The 20,323-nt window shown below is 38.8% G+C and overlaps 1 protein-coding gene across 2 annotated transcripts in view; it reads right to left on the bottom strand.

The window, feature by feature from the left end:
- Positions 1-20,323, bottom strand: part of EEIG2 (EEIG family member 2) — an 82,654-nt gene that overhangs the window by 22,311 nt on the left and 40,020 nt on the right. For both annotated transcript variants that reach the window (XM_057721727.1, XM_057721819.1), the window contains exons 3-5: positions 16,313-16,342; positions 11,023-11,139; positions 2,430-2,476 (exon numbers count right to left, since the gene is read on the bottom strand). In XM_057721727.1, the coding sequence (XP_057577710.1) occupies positions 2,430-2,476; positions 11,023-11,139; positions 16,313-16,342 (194 nt within the window). The remainder of the gene's footprint in view (positions 1-2,429; positions 2,477-11,022; positions 11,140-16,312; positions 16,343-20,323) is intronic.

Raw genomic sequence — 20,323 nt, 5'->3', positions numbered from 1 at the left:
ATGCATTTTCTTCTACTAAGTTTTGCTGCTCATTTTCTCTTTCACCCTAAACTGACACCACTAGGAAAACATATTGTTACCTAAGAAACCAAAAATTGTTTGGTCCCAAAAGAGCGGGAAATAAAAAAAGAAGCCAGGAAATTATGGTTTGAGAGAAAACAGCACATAAAGATTAAGTTATAGGAAAATGCATAATTTTAATCAAGAATTCATTTGTGTTAAATATATATATTTTCATCTTTATAAAACACTATGTAAGTAGAGAACTATATGGATGATGCTATTAAAAACATGAAGTTGATACATAGGGAAGTAATTGTTTACTTTTCTAAATACATTTTTTCTCAGATATTTAAATGATACCGATTAACTTTCATTTTTAATTACTGTCTTCAAGATTGCTGACAGGCATCCTACTGTCTTTTCCCATTCAGCCCACTCACCTACTCTCTGAGAAGACTTTTACACATCTCCTCCTCTTTCCTCAAACCCCCACCTCCATCTTTCCCATTCTTGCTCTTCAATGATTTCCTTGTTTCCTATATCACTAGGAAATCAGGAGCAATTTGAAAATAACTTCTACATGTTACTGCTTCTCCTATATCTGCATCTGTAGCCATATTCTCTGCCTTCATTACTCTTGACACTCCAAGGACACTATTCTAGCAATTGTCCCTTTTCTCTTCTGCACATTTCTCCTTGTCTACTGGACCATTCGTATCAGGATACAAGTATGCTGTGCAATCTCCCATCTTAAAACAAACAAACAAACAAACAGCTGCCCTTAATTCCACATTCTCTTATGACCCCATTTTCCTGTTCCCTTTTTGCAGCAAAAGTCCTCTTAAGAATTATTTATACTCACTATCTCCAAATTTTCTCCTCCAGAACTTTCTTTAACCCACTCCAATGTGGCTGTAGTCTAAAAACATTCCACGAGTGCTTGTCAGAGTCACCGATGGTCTCTATACTGCAAAATCCAAAGGTCAATTCTCAGCCCTCATCTTCCATGGCCTACTTCAGTAGTGTGTGATACAACTCATCACTCCCTCCTTTTTGAAACACGCTAGTCACCTGGTTTAGGGACAGTACCCTCCTTTGGTTCCCTCTTCCTGTCTCACTGGTTGCTACTTTGCTGGTTTTTTCCTATCTCCTCAACGTCTAACATGCAGGAGTGTCCCACACCTCAGTCTGTGGTCTTTTTCTTTACTTATACCCATTTCGTCTAGGTCATTTAACCAAAGCTCACGGCTTTAACTAGTATCTATGTGCTCATGATATCATGACTTCCAAATTTATATCTCCGGTCTGGGCCTCCCCACTGAATCCTATACTGATATATCCAACTGCCTACCTAAAATTGCTGGCTGGATGTTAAATAGGGATCTCAACCTTAACACACCTAATACCCAAGCTCCCAACCTGTTCCTTTTGTAGGCTCTCACATTTCAATAAATTTACACCATTCTTCTAGTTACTCAGGCCCCAAACTTGGATTAAGAAACAGCCTCCTAACTCATCTACCTATTTCTGCCCTTGGCCCCTTTGTTGCTCCCACCAATTGTCTATTTTCTATCTAGTAGCCGTAAGTCTGATAATTTTACTCCTGTTTTAAACCCTCCGGTAGCTTTTTATCTCACTCAGATTATAAGTGGCCTATGAGACTATTATTATAATGGCCTACAAGACCCTTTATCATTTGGTCTCGTCTCCTATCACCCACTTCTTCGTTCACTCTGTTGAGACATACTGGTCTCCTGGCAGTTACTGCCAAACACACTCCTCTCTCAAGGCCTCTGTCCTTGTCACCTCTGTTTCAAATGCTCTCTCCCCATATATCTGCATGGCTTGCTTCCCACTTCCCTCAGGTCTCTGCTCAAATATCACCTTTACCAGGAAGGACCTCCTGCCTATATAAAACAGCAATACTTCTCCCCACCATGGCCCTCCAACCCTGCTTTATTTTTCTCCAAAGTACTCATAGCCATCTTTATATCATATATTTACTTGTTAGCTTGTTGTCTGTTTTCGTCTTAGAATATAAGCTCCAAGATGCCTGGGACTTAATCTATTTTTTTCACTGCTGTTTCTCTAGTGTCTAGATTAGGGCCTAGCACATGGCAGTTAATAGGTATTTATTGAAGAAATAAGTCCACAGAGGTCAAATTAAAAATTTTAATTTGTATAATTTCACCCAAAACCTGAAGATGACAAAAGACCCATAGCTTAAATAATTTAGACTGTGGAGAGTATATTTGGTACTAAGTAATAGTAACTTCTATGAGGGTCAGTTCCATTTCCTAAAAGAGGAACTATTCCTTCACTGGTATTAGCCTACAAACACTATAAAATATGAATGTGAAAATTTAAACAAATAAATCACTATTGCACTTTCAGATAAATAACTCATTTACTGAGCATCAACTTACGTTTTAAAACACGGGTCACCAGACATCAGTTGCATACTAATCAAAACCTAAACATAAGAAAAAGAAATATTGTAATTATAAAAATCTCGAGAGGAGAAGCCACATTCTGCTACTCTATGCATCTTCCACAGTTCCTAGTCCGGTATTTCCTATTTTGAAAGTATTAAATAAAATGATTACTGAATTGGGTTATATCCAATACTGAATTGCTGCTTTATACACAGGTCAAAAATAATTTTTAACATTCAAAACTTTGTAACTGCAAAAATAAGAGTGGAAAAGATGGAAAGGAAAAGCAAGGGCCTCATCAGTAACAATCCTCTGGGTGTGCGCTGCCCTGCTCTATTTTATCTGTCTTTCCTTCCAGATTCCTGTGGTGTTTAAGTGTCTGGAATGTTTTCTTCCAACATGTTGGCCATAATGATGCTTCCAGGGGTGCCTGGCTGGAGGCCTGTAAGAGTAGAATGCTTCTGGCCTTTGCTCTAGCTTTGGACCAGAATGAATGAATGAATGATTTTGTTTGTCATTCATGATTTTATTCATTCATGCAGCAATGATTTTGTAAAGCTTGTACATTATGTCAGGCTTAGAAATATCTGATCTTCCTGATACCCCAAGCTATTCAAGGCCTTTCACCCACAGTAAGAGGCATTTCCTCTGGAGGATCTCTATACATATTTATCTTGAAGACTAAATGCTTAATGCAAGTCTCTACATGCATATTAGCAGCATCTGAAATATGAAAAGCACAGGGTTATCTATGCAGTTCCCCATTCTAAGAAGCTAAAAAATAAAAGGACTCAATATCTGGAGAAGTCTGAACCCTCATTTACTCTGCTAATGGGAATGTAAAATATTTCAGCCACTTGAAAAACAGTCAGGTACTTCTGCAAAAGGTTAAAAGCAGAGTTACCATGTGACCCAAGAATTCTGCTCCAAGAGTACATACTCTTGGATGTATGCCCAAGAGAAAAGAAAACATATGCCCACACCAAAACTTGTATGTGAATGGTCACAGCAGCACTGTTCATAATAGCTAAAAGGTTAAAACAACCCAAATGACCATTAACTAATGAATAAATAACATGTGGTATAGTCATACAATGGAATATTATTTATTCACAAAAAGGAATGAAGTAGTGATACATGCATGCTACAGCATGGGTGAACCTTGAAAACATTATGCTAAGTTAAAAGAAGCCAGACACAAAAACACTATTCTATAATCCCATTTATATGAAATGTTCAGAATAGGTAAACCCACAGACAGAGAGTAGATAAGTGGTTGCCTAGGGCTGGGGGAAAGGGAGGAGAGTTGGGGGAAAGTGGGAAGTGACTGCATTTGGGCACATACGAGGTTTCTTTTCTGGGGTAATGAAGATGTTCTAAAATTGATTATGGCGATAGTTGGACATGCCTGTGAATATACTAAAATTGTGTACTTTGGGTGAAATGTATGGTAAGGGGATCATAGCTCAATAAAGCTATAAAAATTTAAAAGTACTCAATGCCCTTCTCTACCTACCAGATGGATCAGCCTCTCTCTCAAGGTACTACGTTACTTTAACTAATGTTCTTGACACCTTCTGGGAAGGAAAACTTAGCATCTGTAAAACATCTACCCTGCCTCAACATATACTATGAGGATACTACTGCAAACACATTTTGGGCAACCTACCAGGTCAAGACATTTTAGAGAAGGTCTCTAAAAACAGCCTCCTCCGCCTCCCAGATTCTGCTGATGTCATAGCAAGCCAATGCTACTTAGAGGTAAAGTTTAAGGGAGGGCAGGGAAGCCGTGAGTAAGCACAAGAAGCTGGTCTGCAGACAGAATGATAATGCAGAGAGCCAAGAACAATCCCTGAGAGGCCTGGAAAGCTCCTTCAGTTCCTGGGAGTTCACATCTGGTTGCAACTTTCCATCCTAGGGCTCTGTGAAACATTCCTGTGTTAGAACTAAAGTTCTCTTTGACATGAACTAACCTGAGGGATTTCTATTCCATACAACTAAAGAGTGCTGGCAAAATCACATACAGTAACTCATTCGGACCTCAAGAACAGCCCCCTGGGGCAAGTACTGAAATTCCCCTTTTACAGAGGAGGAAACAGCAGGGCAGAGGTGAAATGCTTACACAGGGCTCCAGAAATCTAAGCACAAACACAGAGCCCTGATGTCACAATCCATGCTCGTGCCACGTGGCTGGGATTATGCTCCTTAAGCTCCCTAAACCTATGGCTACTCAAAAAATTCTGGTTGAACGTTGAATGAATGAATGAATACCCAGAGTACCATTATTTGGAAATGGTGTTTTTCGTTGGAGCAGAATTTAAGGCTTTGCTAATGCTTTCTGAAATGCTGCTGTTCTCTAGTGCTGATTGCCTTTTAAGAATCAGCCATAGGATCTTTTTTTTTTTTTTTTTTTTTTTTTTTTTATTATTATTTTATTTTATTTTTTTTGGGGGTACAACAGGTTCAATCAACTGTTTTTATACACATATCCCCATATTCCCTCCCTTCCTTGACGCCCCCCCCTTGATTCCCCCCCACCCTCCCTGCCCCAGTCCTCTAAGGCATCTTCCATCCTCAAGTTGGACTCCCTTTGTTATACAACAACTTCCCACTGACTATTTTACAGCTGGTAGTATATATATGTCTGTACTACTCTCCCGCTTCTTCTCAGTTTCCCCTTCACCCCCCGCCCCCTCCCATACCTCGAGTTCTCCAGTCCATTCCCTGTATCTGCTTCCCTGTTCTTGTCACTGAGTTCATCAGTACCATTTTTAGATTCCATATATGTGAGTTAGCATACAATATTTGTCCTTCTCTTTCTGACTTACTTCACTATGTATGACAGATTGTAGTTCTATCCACCTCATTACATATAGCTCCATCTCATCCCTTTTTATAGCTGAGTAATATTCCATTGTATATATATGCCACATCTTCTGTATCCATTCATTTGTTGATGGGCATTTAGGTTGCTTCCATGTCCTGGCTATTGTAAAGAGTGCTGCAATAAACATTATGGTACAAGTTTCTTTTGGGATTATGGTTTTCTTTGGGTATATGCCCAGGAGTGGGATTACTGGATCATATGGTAGTTCTATTTGTAGTTTTTTAAGGAACCTCCAAATTGTTTTCCATAGTGGCTGTACCAACTTACAGTCCCACCAACAGTGCAGGAGAGTTCCCTTTTCTCCACACCCTCTCCAACATTTGTTGTTTCCAGACTTTGTGATGATGGCCATTCTGATTGGTGTGAGGTGATACCTCATTGTGGCTTTGACTTGCATTTCTCTGATGAGTAGTGATGTTGAGCATCTTTTCATGTGTTTGTTGGCCATCTGTATGTCTTCTTTGGAGAAATGTCTATTTAAGTCTTCTGCCCATTTGTGGATTGGGTTATTTGCTTTTTTGGTATGAAGCTGCATGAGCTGCTTGTATATTTTGGAGGTTAATCCTTTGTCCGTTGTTTCATAGGCAATTATTTTTTCCCATTCTGAGGGTTGCCTTTTAGTCTTGTTTATGGTTTCTTTTGCTGTGCAAAAGCTTTTAAGTTTCATGAGGTCCCATTCGTTTATTCTTGATTTTATTTCCATGATTCTAGGAGGTGGGTCAAAAAGGATGTTGCTTTGATGTATGTCAAAGAGTGTTCTGCCTATGTTTTCCTCTAGGAGTTTGATAGTGTCTGGCCTTACATGTAGGTCTTTAATCCATTTGGAGTTTATTTTTGTGTATGGTGTTAGGAAGTGTTCTAATTTCATTCTTTTACATGTTGCTGTCCAATTTTCCCAGCACCACTTATTGAAGAGGCTGTCTTTTTTCCATTGTATACTCGTGCCTCCTTTGTCAAAGATAAGGTGCCCATATGTGTTTGGGCTTACTTCTGAGTTCTCTATTCTGTTCCATTGATCTTCCTTTCTATTTTTGTGCCAGTACCATACTGTCTTGATCACTATGGCCTTGTAGTATAGTTTGAAGTCAGGAAGCCTGATTCCACCAACTCCATTTTTCCTTCTCAAGATTGCTTTGGCTATTCGGGGTCTTTTGCGTTTCCATACAAATCGTAAGATTTCTTGCTCTAGTTCTGTGAAAAATGCCATTGGTAATCTGATCGGGATTGCATTAAATCTGTAAATTGCTTTGGGTAGTACAGTCATTTTCACGATGTTGATTCTTCCAATCCAGGAACATGGTATATCCCTCCATCTGTTTATGTCATCTTTGATTTCTTTCATCAATGTCTTAAAGTTTTCTGCATACAGATCTTTTGCCTCCTTAGGCAGGTTTATTCCTAGGTATTTTATTCTTTTGGTTGCAATGGTGAATGGGAGAGTTTCCTTAATTTCTCTTTCTGCTCTTCCGTTGTTAGTGTATAGGAATGCAAGAGATTTCTGTGCATTAATTTTGTATCCTGCTACTTTACTAAACTCATCAATGAGTGCTAGCAGTTTTCTGGTAGAGTCTTTAGGGTTTTCTATATATAGTATCATGTCATCTGCAAAGAGTGACAATTTTACTTCTTCTTTTCCAATTTGGATTCCTTTAATTTCTTTTTCTTCTCTGATTGCTGTAGCTAACACTTCCAAAACTATGTTGAATAACAGTGGTGAGAGTGGACACCCTTGTCTTGTTCCTGTTCTTAGAGGGAATTCTTCCAGTTTTTCTCCATTGAGAACAATGTTGGCTTTTGGTTTGTCATATATGGCTTTTATGATGTTGAGGTAATTTCCTTCTATGCCCATTTTCTGGAGAGCTTTTATCATAAATGGATGTTGAACTTTGTCAAAAGCTTTTTCTGCATCTATTGAAATGATCATATGGTTTTTATCCTTCAATTTGTTGATATGATGTATCACGTTGATTGATTTGCGTATATTGAAGAATCCTTGCATCCCAGGGATAAACCCCACTTGATCGTGGTGTATGATTTTTTTAATGTGCTGTTGCAGTCTGTTAGCTAGTATTTTGTTGAGGATTTTTGCATCTATATTCATCAGTGATATTGGTCTGTAGTTTTCTTTTTTTGTGACATCTTTGCCTGGTTTTGGTATCAGGGTGATGGTAGCCTCATAGAATGAGTTTGGGAGTGCTCCGCCTTCTGCAATATTTTGGAAGAGTTTGAGAAGGATAGGTGTTAACTCTTCTCGAAATGTTTGATAGAATTCGCCTGTGAATCCATCTGGTCCTGGGCTTTTGTGTGTTGGGAGATTTTTAATCACTGCCTCAATTTCTGTACTTGTGATTGGTCTGTTCATGGTTTCTATTTCTTCCTGGTTCAGTCTTGGAAGATTGTATTTTTCTAAGAATGTATCCATTTCTTCCAGGTTATCCAATTGATTGGCATATAGTTGCTTGTAGTAGTCTCTCATGATGTTTTGTATTTCTGAGGTGTCCGTTGTGACTTCTCCTTTTTCATTTCTAATTCTGTTGATTTGCATCTTCTCCCTTTTTTTCTTGATGAGTCTGGCTAATGGTTTATCAATTTTGTTAATCTTCTCAAAGAACCAGCTTTTAGTTTTATTTATTTTTCTTATGGTTTCTTTCCTTTCTTTTTCATTTATTTCTGCTCTGATCTTTACGATTTCTTTCCTTCTGCTCACTTTGGGGTTTCTTTGTTCTTCTTTCTCTAGTTGTTTGAGGTGTAAGGTTAGGTTGTTTATTCGATCATTTTCTTGTTTCTTAAGGTAGGACTGTATTGCTATAAACTTCCCTCTTAGAACTGCTTTTGCTGCGTCCCATAGGTTTTGGGTTGTTGTGTTTTCGTTGTCATTTGTTTCTAGATACTTTTTGATTTCCTCTTTGATTTCTGTAGTGATTCCTTGGTTGTTTAATAGTGAATTGTTTAGCCTCCATGTGTTTGTATTTTTTGCAGTTTTTTTCCTGTAATTGATATCTAGTCTCATGGCGTTGTGGTCTGAGAAGATGCTTGATATGATTTCAATTTTCTTGAATTTGCTGAGGTTTGATTTGTGACCCAAGATGTGATCTATCCTGGAAAATGTTCCGTGTGCACTTGAGAAGAACGTGTAGTCTGTCGTTTTTGGATGGAATGTCCTATAAATATCAATTAAGTCGAGATGGTCTAATGTGTCATTTAAAGCTTGTGTGTCTTTATTTATTTTCTGTTTGGATGATCTGTCCATTGATGTAAGTGGGGTGTTCAAGTCTCCCACTATAATTGTGTTACTGTCGATGTCCCCTTTTATAGCTGTTAGCATTTGCCTTATGTATTGAGGTGTTCCTATATTGGGGGCATAGATATTTACCATTGTGATATGTTCTTCTTGGATGGATCCCTTGATCATTATGTAGTGCCCTTCCTTGTCTCTTTTAATAGTCTTTACTTTCAAGTCTAATTTGTCTGATATGAGTATTGCTACTCCAGCTTTCTTTTGACTTCCATTTGCATGGAATATCTTTTTCCATCCCTTCACTTTCAGTCTATATGTATCCCTTGGTCTGAAGTGGGTTTCTTGTAGGCAGCATATAGAAGGGTCTTGTTTTTGTATCCATTCAGCCAGTCTGTGTCTTTTGGTTGGAGCATTTAATCCATTTACATTTAAAGTGATTATTGACATGTGTGTTCCAATTACCATTTTCTGAATTGTTTTGGGTTTGTATTTGTAGGTGTTTTCCTTTTCTTGTGTTTCCTACTTAGAGAAGTTCCTTTAGCACTTGTTGTAAGGCTGGTTTGGTGGTGCTGAATTCTCTTAACTTTTGCTTGTCTGGAAAGCTTTTGATTTCTCCCTCAAATCTGAATGAGATTCTTGCTGGGTAAAGTATTCTTGGCTGTAGGTTTCTCTCTTTCAGGACTTTCAGTATATCCTGCCATTCCCTTCTGGCCTGCAGAGTTTCTGTAGAAAGGTCAGCTGTTATCCTGATGGGTTTTCCCTTATATGTTGTTTGTTGCTTTTCTCTTGCTGCTTTTAATATTTTTTCTTTGTGTTGAATTGTCGTTAGTTTGATTAACATGTGTCTTGGTGTATTTCTCCTTGGGTTTATTCTGTATGGGACTCTCTGTGCTTCTTGGACTTGGTGAATTATTTCCTTTCCCATGTTGGGGAAGTTTTCCACTAGAACCTCTTCAAATATTTTCACAGACCCTTTCTTGTTTTCTTCTTCTTCTGGGATGCCTATAATTCGAATGTTGGTACGTTTAAGGTTATCACTGAGGTCTCTGAGGCTGTCTTCTAGTCTTTTTATTTTTTTATCTTTTTCCTGCTCTGTGGCGTTTATTTCTTCCATTCTATCTTCCAACTCACTTATTCGTTCTTCTGCCTCAGTCATTCTGCTGGTTAGAGCATCTAGAGTATTTTTAATTTCAGTTATTTTGTTATCCATTGCTGTTTGTTTTTCTGAGTTCTTATGAACTGTTTCTTGTACTTTCTCTAATTTGTTATCGAGATTTTGTATCATTTTTACTATCATTACTCTAAATTCTTTTTCAGGCATTTTTCCTATTTCCTCCTCATTTATTTGGTCTTGTGGGTTTTTTTCCTGCTCCTTTGCCTGCATGGTGTTTCTTTGTTTCCTCATGGTTGTCCAAGCTTTTGGGGTTGCTTGTCCTGGTGATAGAGGTGTTTATAGAAGACTGTCCAAGCCTCAGACTAATGTCCAAGTATTGGAGTAGACGAATATTCAGTCGGCTATGTCAGGTTCTCCGCAGCCCTTTCCGGTGTCCGAGGCCGTCTGCTGGTGTTCAGCTGGTTCTCTGTGGGAATGACTGTGTCCTTCCGTGCATTCCCAATGCATCTGTGGAGAGGGATGCACTCCACGTCTCTCTACTTCGCCGCCATCTTTTTCTCTCTAGCCATAGGATCTTATTATGCTCTTCTGGGAATAATAATGATAATGGTAATAATAACAATGATGAATTAAGAATCTATTAAGTGCCAGGCATAAGCTAAGAGAGTCCGAAAACTGTGAGGTATAGGGTAATTCTCTGTCCACTAACTTTTGACCATTCAGTTTTTATTCAGGATTATTTTCCTTTCTTGTCATTAGAGGACTGACCATAATGGGGTAACCCAACTAAAATACAGCAAAAGGTTCATCCAATGAGTTTTACTTTACATTTTCTCTACTGGTTTCATTTAATGCTCCCACCAACTCTCTGAAGTGTGTGTTCCCTCTGGGTTCACCAGACTACATGGCTCCTGAAAGGTACTTGGAAACAGAGGGGTAGATGCCCAAAGTGAGTTCCACCTATCACTTGTTGAGACACACCGCATGTGCCCACCACAGCTGCTTTGGAAATCACCTTTTGGGAGCTATGAACATTGTAAGGTATTCATTTATGATGCGCCTTCTGCTCAACGAGCCCTTATGCTGTAGTGATTGTGTGTATTCGTGCCTGAATGTTCACAGCACTGGAGAGAAACACCTTAGGATCACGAACGTGAACACTCGTTATTTTTCAGGGCTTCTGTGGTTTGGATAGTTTTTCCTCCTAGGTGGTGAGTATTTCAGTGATGTGGTCAGCTTGTGATCTCAGTATTGATTCCTATCTTGCCCTTGACAGTATATACCTATGCTTATTTAAAGGCAGAGAATCTCATTTGTTGACATGTAAATCTGGAAATGTGCTTACTTTAAGAATGGAATTATCCTGTCTTGTATTTTTGGTATCATAGCCTTCCAGTAAACAGCGACGAGTAGTACTTCCTGATCCAGCGAACTCTGCCAGGTTGAGATCTGCAAAGCCCAGCTATGAAAAGAAAGAGAATTATATTAATTGAATATTTGCTAGGCTTCTATCATATTCTCTTTAAAATAAACATTCAACCCATGCTCTAGCCAAGTTGTCTCAAACTTCAGTTATTTGCAATTCTTGCAAACTTAACAACACCTGTTCTATTCTTTGTTTAATGTGTCTTAAAAGTTGGCTCACTTTTTGTAAAAATGTATTACCTATTCTACTCTTGTCTTAAGCAATATGATCTCTGAAATCACAGATTTGATTGCTACATATATTTTTTCTGTACCCATTAAAATATATAACTGTTAACATGAAAATAATGCATATTGAACAATAGAAATCACTGCTAATAGCAGTGGTGCTCACACCGCACTATGGGAAACACCAGCAGACCAACATGGTCACTTGCACACCCACAGCGAAAACTGATCAGACTTGCCTCTCCCTGTTTTGGTCTGGCTCTTTTCCCAGTTAACCACTGGTGACTGCAGGCAGTTGAAGATTATTAAGTTCTCACTTTCCACCCAAGAGCGAAATGATTTAAGCATATCACACACTTTCACTGGTCCCCCTTGAGCTAAATTTCTCTTTATGAAGACTCCTTCCTTCCTCCCTCCATCCCTCCTTCCTTCCTTCCTGCCCCACACCAACCTTCTCTGATGTTACCCAGAAGCTCTGCTCAAACCCATTCCTCCCTCCTATTACTACCCAGGTTCAGTCCCCATTTTCTGCAGCTACCAAAGATTACCCTATGGTCTTTCCTCTGTTGTTCAACCCTATTTCTCATTTCCAAGTGGTACAAAAAATCATCCCCCTTATATCATTATATCTTGATTCCACATGATTAAGTGTATATAGTCTCTTATTAACAAAAAAATGTTTTGAGGTGGCAATTAAGCACATCTCGGGCTTCCCTGGTGGCACAGTGGTTAAGAATCCACCTGCCAATGCAGGGGACACGGACGGGTTTGATCCCTGGGCCAGGAAGATTTCCACATGCCGTGGAGCAACTAAGCCTGTGCACCACAACTACTGAGCCTGAGCTCTAGAGCCTGCGAGCCACAACTACTGAGCCCATATGCTGCAACTACTGAAGTCCATGTGCCTAGAGCCTGTGCTTTACAACAAGGGAAGCCACTGCAATGAGAAGCCTGCACACTGCAACAAAGAGTAACCCCTGCTTGCCGCAAAGACCCAACGTGGCCAAAATAAATAAGTAAATAAATCCCCACCCCCCAAAAAATTAAGCACATCTCCCTGAATATAATAAAAAGTATTATACACTTCAAACCCTGCTGTGAGTTTAAGCTGCCTGCTTTAATGCTTTAAAACATTCAGTGAAGCACATATGAATGGCATTCAAAATGAAGATTTTAATTGTAGGCTGGAGTATTATTTTAGTAGTTTTTAATTGGTATAAAAAGAATGAAGAATAAGAACTTAAGAAACCAGTTGTAGGGCCACAAGCTCCAAAGGCAGTAAGTCAGGAACACATCAAGCCACGGGTAACATCTACCTAATCTTCACATGATTACTCTTGGTCTTACTGCCTCTTTTAGGGGTCCAAGAGATCAGTGAAAAGCCTGGATATGTCCAGGGCAAAGCCACATCCAAATGAACATGGGGAGACTCCTGTGACTGTGTGATCACACATCATCCACAGGCCCTATTTCACACATTATCCTTTCTCTTTGAACCTCCAACACCTTTTCCATCCATACTCTTGGCTGATGCCTTGCTTCGTATTTCACTCAGAAATAAAAGCAATCAAAAGAGCACTTAACTTCCACAAGCTCTTATTGCCAGCCACATCCACTCACCCACCTGCATCTGTGCCCATGAATTCGCCTTCCCACTTACTGTAAGTGAGCTGGCTGTGCTCCCATCCACTCTCCTCCTGCCTTTTCAAGTTCATCGCTTCAGGGATTCTTCCCTCTCTACTGGATCAATCCCATCAGAACACAAACATGCTGGATTTTCTCCCATCGTAAAGAACAAAAGAAAACAAAACCTCACCTGACATCTCTCTCCAGTCTATTGTAATATTCTTCTGCTCCCCTTTAGAGCAGAACTCCTCGAAAGACTTGTCTGTATTGACTGTCAGTGTTTCCTCTGTCCAGAGCCACCTTGTTAACTTCATTCCCTCCTTGCCTCCTATCTACTCTTCCAGCCACGAGGTCCTTTTCCTTGAAAATGCCAAGACCATCTCAAGGCCTTTAGCACTTACTGTTCTTTTGCTTGATAGACTCTTAGATCTTCTCATAGCTTTCTTCCTCACTGCATTAGGGTCTATGTTCAAATGTCATCTCTCTAAAGGGGCCTCCGTTGACCATTCGAAAGCATGCCTGTCTCCTCCCTCCCCTCTCCTGTAGCTGTCACCCTCCACCCCTTACCTGCTTTATTTTTCTTAGTAGTCATCATCACATCACATATATACACACTTCATATTTATTTTGTTTATTGTCTGTCCCCCTCCCTCAATCCTCCATTAGAATGTAAGCTCCTCTAAGACAGGGATTTTTGTCTGTTTTGTTTACTGCTGTATCTCTAATACTTAGAACAGTGGCAGGAACAATGCTTGGCACATGGTAGGCAGTTAATACATATTTTTTGAATAATCAACAGCCCTCTGACTTACCATCCACTGTTGGGATGCTGGTATTACAGTTTAAGCATAAAGCAAGTTTTTTAAAAAAAGAATCCGGTCAGTCCCCATTAAGAAAGCACACTAAGGTCAACATTTACTAAGCACCTTTTATGTGCCAGGCCCCGTTCTAGGGACTGGAAAACAGTGATGAACACGACAGATAAGAACTGTCTTGAAAGAGCTTACATTCTAATATGGTACGAGAGAGTCTATATTTCCTTATGATTTTCTCTTTGGTTTCACTGAGATAACTGTCTCATTAAAATGGCATATGTACATAAATTCTAGGTATAACTGTGGCAGATCTTCCTTTGATTGGCAAATAATTTTGAGCATCTTCACTCCAGATAATATTAGGTATTAGGAATGTATATTACTCTAATTCTCCAGGAGCTCATACTTTAATAAGGGAAGATAAAAAAGAAACAAATTCCTATAAAAAGTATAAGTTCTGTAATAAAGGAAGGCACAATTACAAGAAAGAGAGGGAAAGAAAATTTCTCAGTGGGGAGGGATGACTAAGCTGAGTTTTTAATGATACGTGAGTTGACAGAAGCACATGCATGGCAAGGAAAATATCAAGTCACAAGGCAATGAGGCTAGAACAGCACAACACACTCCAGGAAGATTCTGAGGGCAGTATGTCTGAAGCATAAGGATGAGTGAGTGTGTGTGTAGGTGGTGTGTGCAGACAGATGATTTGCAAACTAAGATGGGTCTAATATGCTAGGTTAAAGACATTTCATTTCATTTTCCTTTACAGGCAATAGAGAGGGGCTGAAGGACTAAAAATGGGGGGAGGATATGATTGTCTTTGAATTTTAAAACAATCCCTCTGGCAATAATATAGAGGGTGAACTGGAGGGAGACAACAGAGGCAGAGAACAAAAGATAGGAGGCCAATGCAGGTTTTAAGTAAGAAATAAAGAAGGCATAACCTAAGGCAGTGGTCTTGGGACTGGAGAGAAGAAATGGTTTCCAAAGGTTTTTAGAAGGGAGAAATCAAGAAAATCTGTCAGTCACAGCAGACCTTGTTTTTTTGCCCACCCACCATTCAATGCCCTGATGTTCCTTGCTAACAAGTCCTGATTTTATTCATGTGTCTACTCTTAGCTCATCCACGTGCAGAAGGAAAGTAACCCAATCTCCAGCTGAGTGTTAAATTGTGATTAGTCTAAGCTAACCATGGCAATCCATTCCTATTGCCCATGACTAGTTTAGGAGTGGGCATATGATCCAGTTGTAGCCGATCAAAGGTATGGGGAAATCCTCTGGGGGCCATCCAGGAAAAGTTTTCTCACTCAAAAAAAGTCATAAGAAGCAGCTGGGTTTTGCCATCTGTGAAAGTGTTGACTAAAACTTGAACAGCTAGCCAGCTCCTTACCATGAAGGGTGCGCACCAAGGACAAAGCCATCACATAGAGAACACAAGAAAAAAAAAAGAAAAGTAACATGGCTTCTTGATGATGTTCTTTAGTCAGTGGATTAACCAATCCTGGAGCAGCTCCATCTCACAGATATAGCTCCATCTCATACCTACTTGTTTTGCGAGATTAAAAAAATCTCTAGGTGAGGAGGGTTTTCTGTTGCTTGTAGCAAAGAGCATCCTAACTGACATTGTAATCAACTAGTTTTAGGGAGTTAGGTAGATTTCATGGTTGAAATTAGTGCCCTGGTTCTTGGCTTAGATGACTGGATTGATGGAGATAACTTCACAGAGACTGGAAATAAAAGAGGAGTATGGGGACTTCCCTAGTGGCACAGTAGAGGGGCCTGGGTTCGATCCCTGGTCAGAGAACTAGATCCCACATGCATGCTGCAACTAAGGAGCCCACAAACTGCACCTAAGACCCAGTGTGACCAAATAAACAAATAAATAAATATTTAAAAAAATATATTCTTTAAAAAAAAGAGGAGTGTGTGGGGAGTTCCCTGGTGGCCTACTGGTTAGGATTCTGGGCTTTCACTGTTGTGGCCTGGGTTCAATTCCTGGTCTTGCAAGCTGTGTGGCACAGCCAAAAAAAAAAAAGAGGACTATGTGGTTTAGAGATTAAAGAGGTTTAGAAATAAAAGAGGGTGTGTGGGTTTCTGGTAATATTATTAATTATTAATCCCTTCTATCCAGCAAAAAACTGAGCACATTCATCAGTAATTCCATATAGCTAGTGAAAGTATAAAAGGACAGTATATAGGGTGTTAAGAGAGCACAGAGGTCCTATTTCACTGGGGGTTGGGTGGGACTGACAATACTTCCCAAGGGAAACTGAATTAACAGTTGCTATTGTTTAATATAAACCAGAGATAGCCCTCTAGTAAGGCAGCTGAAATTTAAGAATAACTTCCTATAATCAGCATTTAGAAAGAATAAATAATAATAAATTGCCTCTAATTTATTGTTGGACCCATCTCCAAGTTACTTTATTTAGAAAGAGCCAAGCTTGAAGAGCAATTAGAAAAGCAAACTATTTAATTTTTAAGCTTATAAATAGCAATAAGTGATAATACAAATTCCAAATGAGTTAAAGAACAACTTACCTTTGCATAAGCTTTACCACCTTTTAATTCCTGCCAAAGATAAAAAACACTATAAGGATATCACAGGATATCATAATTATTAAATAATTATGAGGTAGATATTTACATGCTGGCAAGTATACACTAAATTTCTGATGATCTTAAATCCAACTATTCGGATGCCCCCCCACCCCCTGCAAACAACCAGAATTTTTATTTAGAATTTAATTGAAATCCAAAGGAGACAAAGCTAATATTTAATTTATTTGCTGAAGAAGAAACTGCCAAAAAATGTCCTGGACATACTGCAAGACCCTAAGTCACCAAAGAAAGGTTAAATTACTTACTTAATTAAGCAAAGATTTCAGCAAGAGTTGAAATCCCCTCCCCAAAGACAATCACTTATCAATTTTTAGGAATTGTCCAAAAGATGTGTGTATCTATTCCCCCTTTACTCAAATGATAGCACACTACACATACTGTTCTATACCTTACTTTTTTCCACATAATATATATAGCATTGTTCTATGGTAACATAGTAGAAACTGCCTTATCTAAGGTGAACAAGCCTGGCAAAATTGAAAAATAATAAAAGATGTCTTAACATTTTACTTTAAAATTATAACTACTTTAATTTGCCAAATCCCTTGATTTAGGACATCACAGAGATGTGAGAATTAAGCATAAAACACTTAGAACGCTGCTTAGCATACAATATACGTATTCTCTCTGTCTGTTTGCCATTAAAATTAGGGCCAAATTCTCCTCTCCTCACTCACTTTTAAAAATGTGTTTTCTGAATGGGGTTGTCTCTTATCTTTCTTTCATAAACCAGGTACAAATGCATTATCTACCATTTCCATCTTTAAAGAGGTGAATTTAAGTAAGTTGAGAAATAATCTATGGTAAACTCTATTTTTCATGAATATTTGCTATCCCTCCCCTTCCCTATCCCTAGTGAGGCGGTGGCCAGGCCACCAGATCTACTCCATTATGAATTCCCAAATTTTCCTTCATTATTAAGTCATTGTCATACCCTTAATAGCACCTTTCATTAAACAAAGCAAAACTTTCTCCAGATGATCCTTGTCTCTACTAGCTAATTCTTTTCTTTACTCTCCTCTACAGCCAAACTCTTCAACAGACTTACCAAAATTTGCTGTATCCTACTCTCTATTTAATGTACTCTGATTGGGCTTTTGCCCTCATTTCCCCTTTGCAATGGCTCTGAGAATTACAGTGATCTCCATTTTTATTACAGCCAAAGCTTTTGTCTTCATTTCACCTAACTGCACAACAGCACTGAATAGGCTTCGCCCCTCTGCCTCCTTCCTTACACAATTTTTTCCTTTAAACTTCCAAGGTGCCACAATTGCCTACTTTTACTCCTACCTCACTGGCTGTTCCACGCTCTCCTTTGCAAGACCTATTCCTTTATTCAACCTCTGTGGAAAGAATGCTAGTTGTACACCAACTATTATTCCTCTATTTTTAGTTGGGTGTTGGCTACCCAAAATAAAGTAATTGACTACATTTCTTACTTTCTTTTTTGTACTATGGCAGTATGATTAAGATCTCGCCAAAATTATATAAGAAGTGATATATATGAATTCTTGCTCCTTTCTTGTACCTGCTAAGTAATTTTATACTACCTCTAACTGTTTGATCTAGGGCCTCTTGTCTTCTCTATCTACACTTTCTCTCTCGCTTATCCCATTCAGGTCTATGGCTTGAAATAAAAAATATTGTATGCTGATGACTCTCAAATCTTTATCTCTAGTCCAAACTTCTCCCCTGAGTTCCAGATTAGTATTGTAAATGCCTACATGACATGTTCACTTGATGTCTCATAGACATCTCAAATTTAACTTGGCTGAAACAGGCCTACTGATCTCTATTTATCTGTCCCTGAAATTGCTCCACTTTGAGTTTTTGTCATTTCAATAAATAGCACAATCATCTACCCATATGTTCAGGCAAAAGGTCTAAGAGTTAGTCTCAATTTTGTTTCCCACACTCACCATATCCAATCTATTAGTGGGAAGTCTACCTCCAAAATACATCTTGATTCATACCACCTCCACTATTATAATTCCATGCCAAAACGTAAGCATTCCTCACCTGAACTATCCCAATTACTTAAGTGGTCTCTGCAATTCATCCTCCGCATAGCAGCAAAAGTGATCTTAGAAGATCATGTCTTTCCTTATTAAAATCCTCAAATGGATTCTAAATATAATTGGAATAAAATCTAAACTCCTATAAGGCCCTACCTGATCCAGTGCCTCCAACCTCATCATCAAGAACTTCCCTTTCCATGTTTCCCATGTTCCAACCAGGCTGGTCTTCTATCTTTAAATATGCCAGATTTGTTGTTTATCCTGCATGAGGGTCACAGCACTTTTGAATATGTGGCTCCATATCTTTCATCAGTTTTAGAAGATTCCCAGCCACAATCTCTCAATCTCTCACCTCTCCTTCTAGGGCTCCAATTATATATATATATATATATATATATATATATATATATATATATGTATGTGTGTCAGACCTTTACACTGTTTCCCATGTCTTACACTCTTTTCTGTGTAACCCACCCTTTTTCTTTCCGTGATTTAGTCTGGATATTTTCTTTTGTCTTATTTTCCAAAGTTTTCTTCAGTTGTGACAAAGCTGCTGCTAAATATATCTGTTGAAATATAGTTTCATCTACTTAGCTTTAAATTTCAGTTACTGTATTTTTCAGTTCTAGAATTCAATTTGATTTTTTAAATAGTTTCAAATTTTCTAATTTCCCATTTGGCAGCTAATTACATTACTATAAAAAGTCTGTCTTAGATCTTCTCCAAATCTATATCTTCCATGGGTCTGTTTTCATTATCTATTTTTCCTTTTGGTCATGTAGTCATGTCTTTTAGTATGCTTGGTAATTTTTGTGCATGACAACTTGAGGAAATAATTTTAGGCTCAGAGTAATGTTATTCTTCTCCAGAGAAGACACACATTTGCCTCTGGCAAACAGTAAGGTCAGGGATTGAGCCAACCTTCATCCAAGCAGTGATTGAGCTGACTAGAAGCTGAATTTCAGTTTTTATAAGGGTTAATCTATAGCTACTATACTCCTTCTAGGCTGAAACTCTTAGGGAGCCCCAACTAAAAGCTTGGGGTATTTACCAAGGCTCTTTCTGCTGGTGTGCCCTGGACTCCATTTTTGTCCCTTTAGTCCTGTAAAATTGCCAGAATCTCAGCTCAGCTTCTTAGCCTCTCCATCACTGCTTTGGCTCAGCTCCCCAGCTACTGCTTACAAATTAGCAAATGCATTGAGGGTAAGAGCAATGCCAAATGTCAGGCTCATCTCTTTACAATTCCCTGGACTATGATTCTAAGCCTCTTAAATCCTTACTGAAGGCAGCTTCTGATGCCTTCAAGCAGCTATTTTCAATATTTTGTCTAGCTTTTCTGGTTGTTCTCAGAGGGAAGGTTGGCCTGTAACTAGCCAGTCCATTAATTTCAGAAGCATAAATCCCCCAGTTTATTATAATCTTAGGGCCTGTAATCTTAACCCATAGTATCTCAGAATATGGCCCTATTTGGAAACAGGGGAGTCTTCACATAGGTAATCAAGTTAAAATTAAGTCCTAATCCAAAATGACTGGTGTCCTAATAAAAAATGGGAAATTTGAACATAGATACACACAGAGGGAAGATGATATAAAGACTCAAGGGGAGAAGACAGCCCTGTAACTGGAGTGAGACAGCTAAAGCCAAGGAAAGTCTCAGGCTAGGAAACTAGGAGAGACACATGGCCTTCAGAGGGAGCATGGCCCTGATGACATCCTGATTTTGGACTTCTGGCCTCCAGAACTGTGAGACAATAAATTATTGTAAGCCACCCAGCATGTGGTGCTTTGTTACAGCAGTCCTAGCAATCTAACAAAGGGCTTTTTTACTTTCAAGTCTGTGAGTTAATTTTCTGTGTCAACTTGACTGGGTCATGGGGTGCCCAGATATTTGGTTAAGCATTATTATCTT

The sequence above is a fragment of the Hippopotamus amphibius genome, chromosome 1 (assembly GCF_030028045.1).
Source record: "Hippopotamus amphibius kiboko isolate mHipAmp2 chromosome 1, mHipAmp2.hap2, whole genome shotgun sequence".
Classification (NCBI taxonomy): Eukaryota; Metazoa; Chordata; class Mammalia; order Artiodactyla; family Hippopotamidae; genus Hippopotamus; species Hippopotamus amphibius.
The sequence above is the reverse complement of the archived record's forward strand: the minus strand, read 5'-3'. Positions and strand labels throughout refer to the sequence as shown.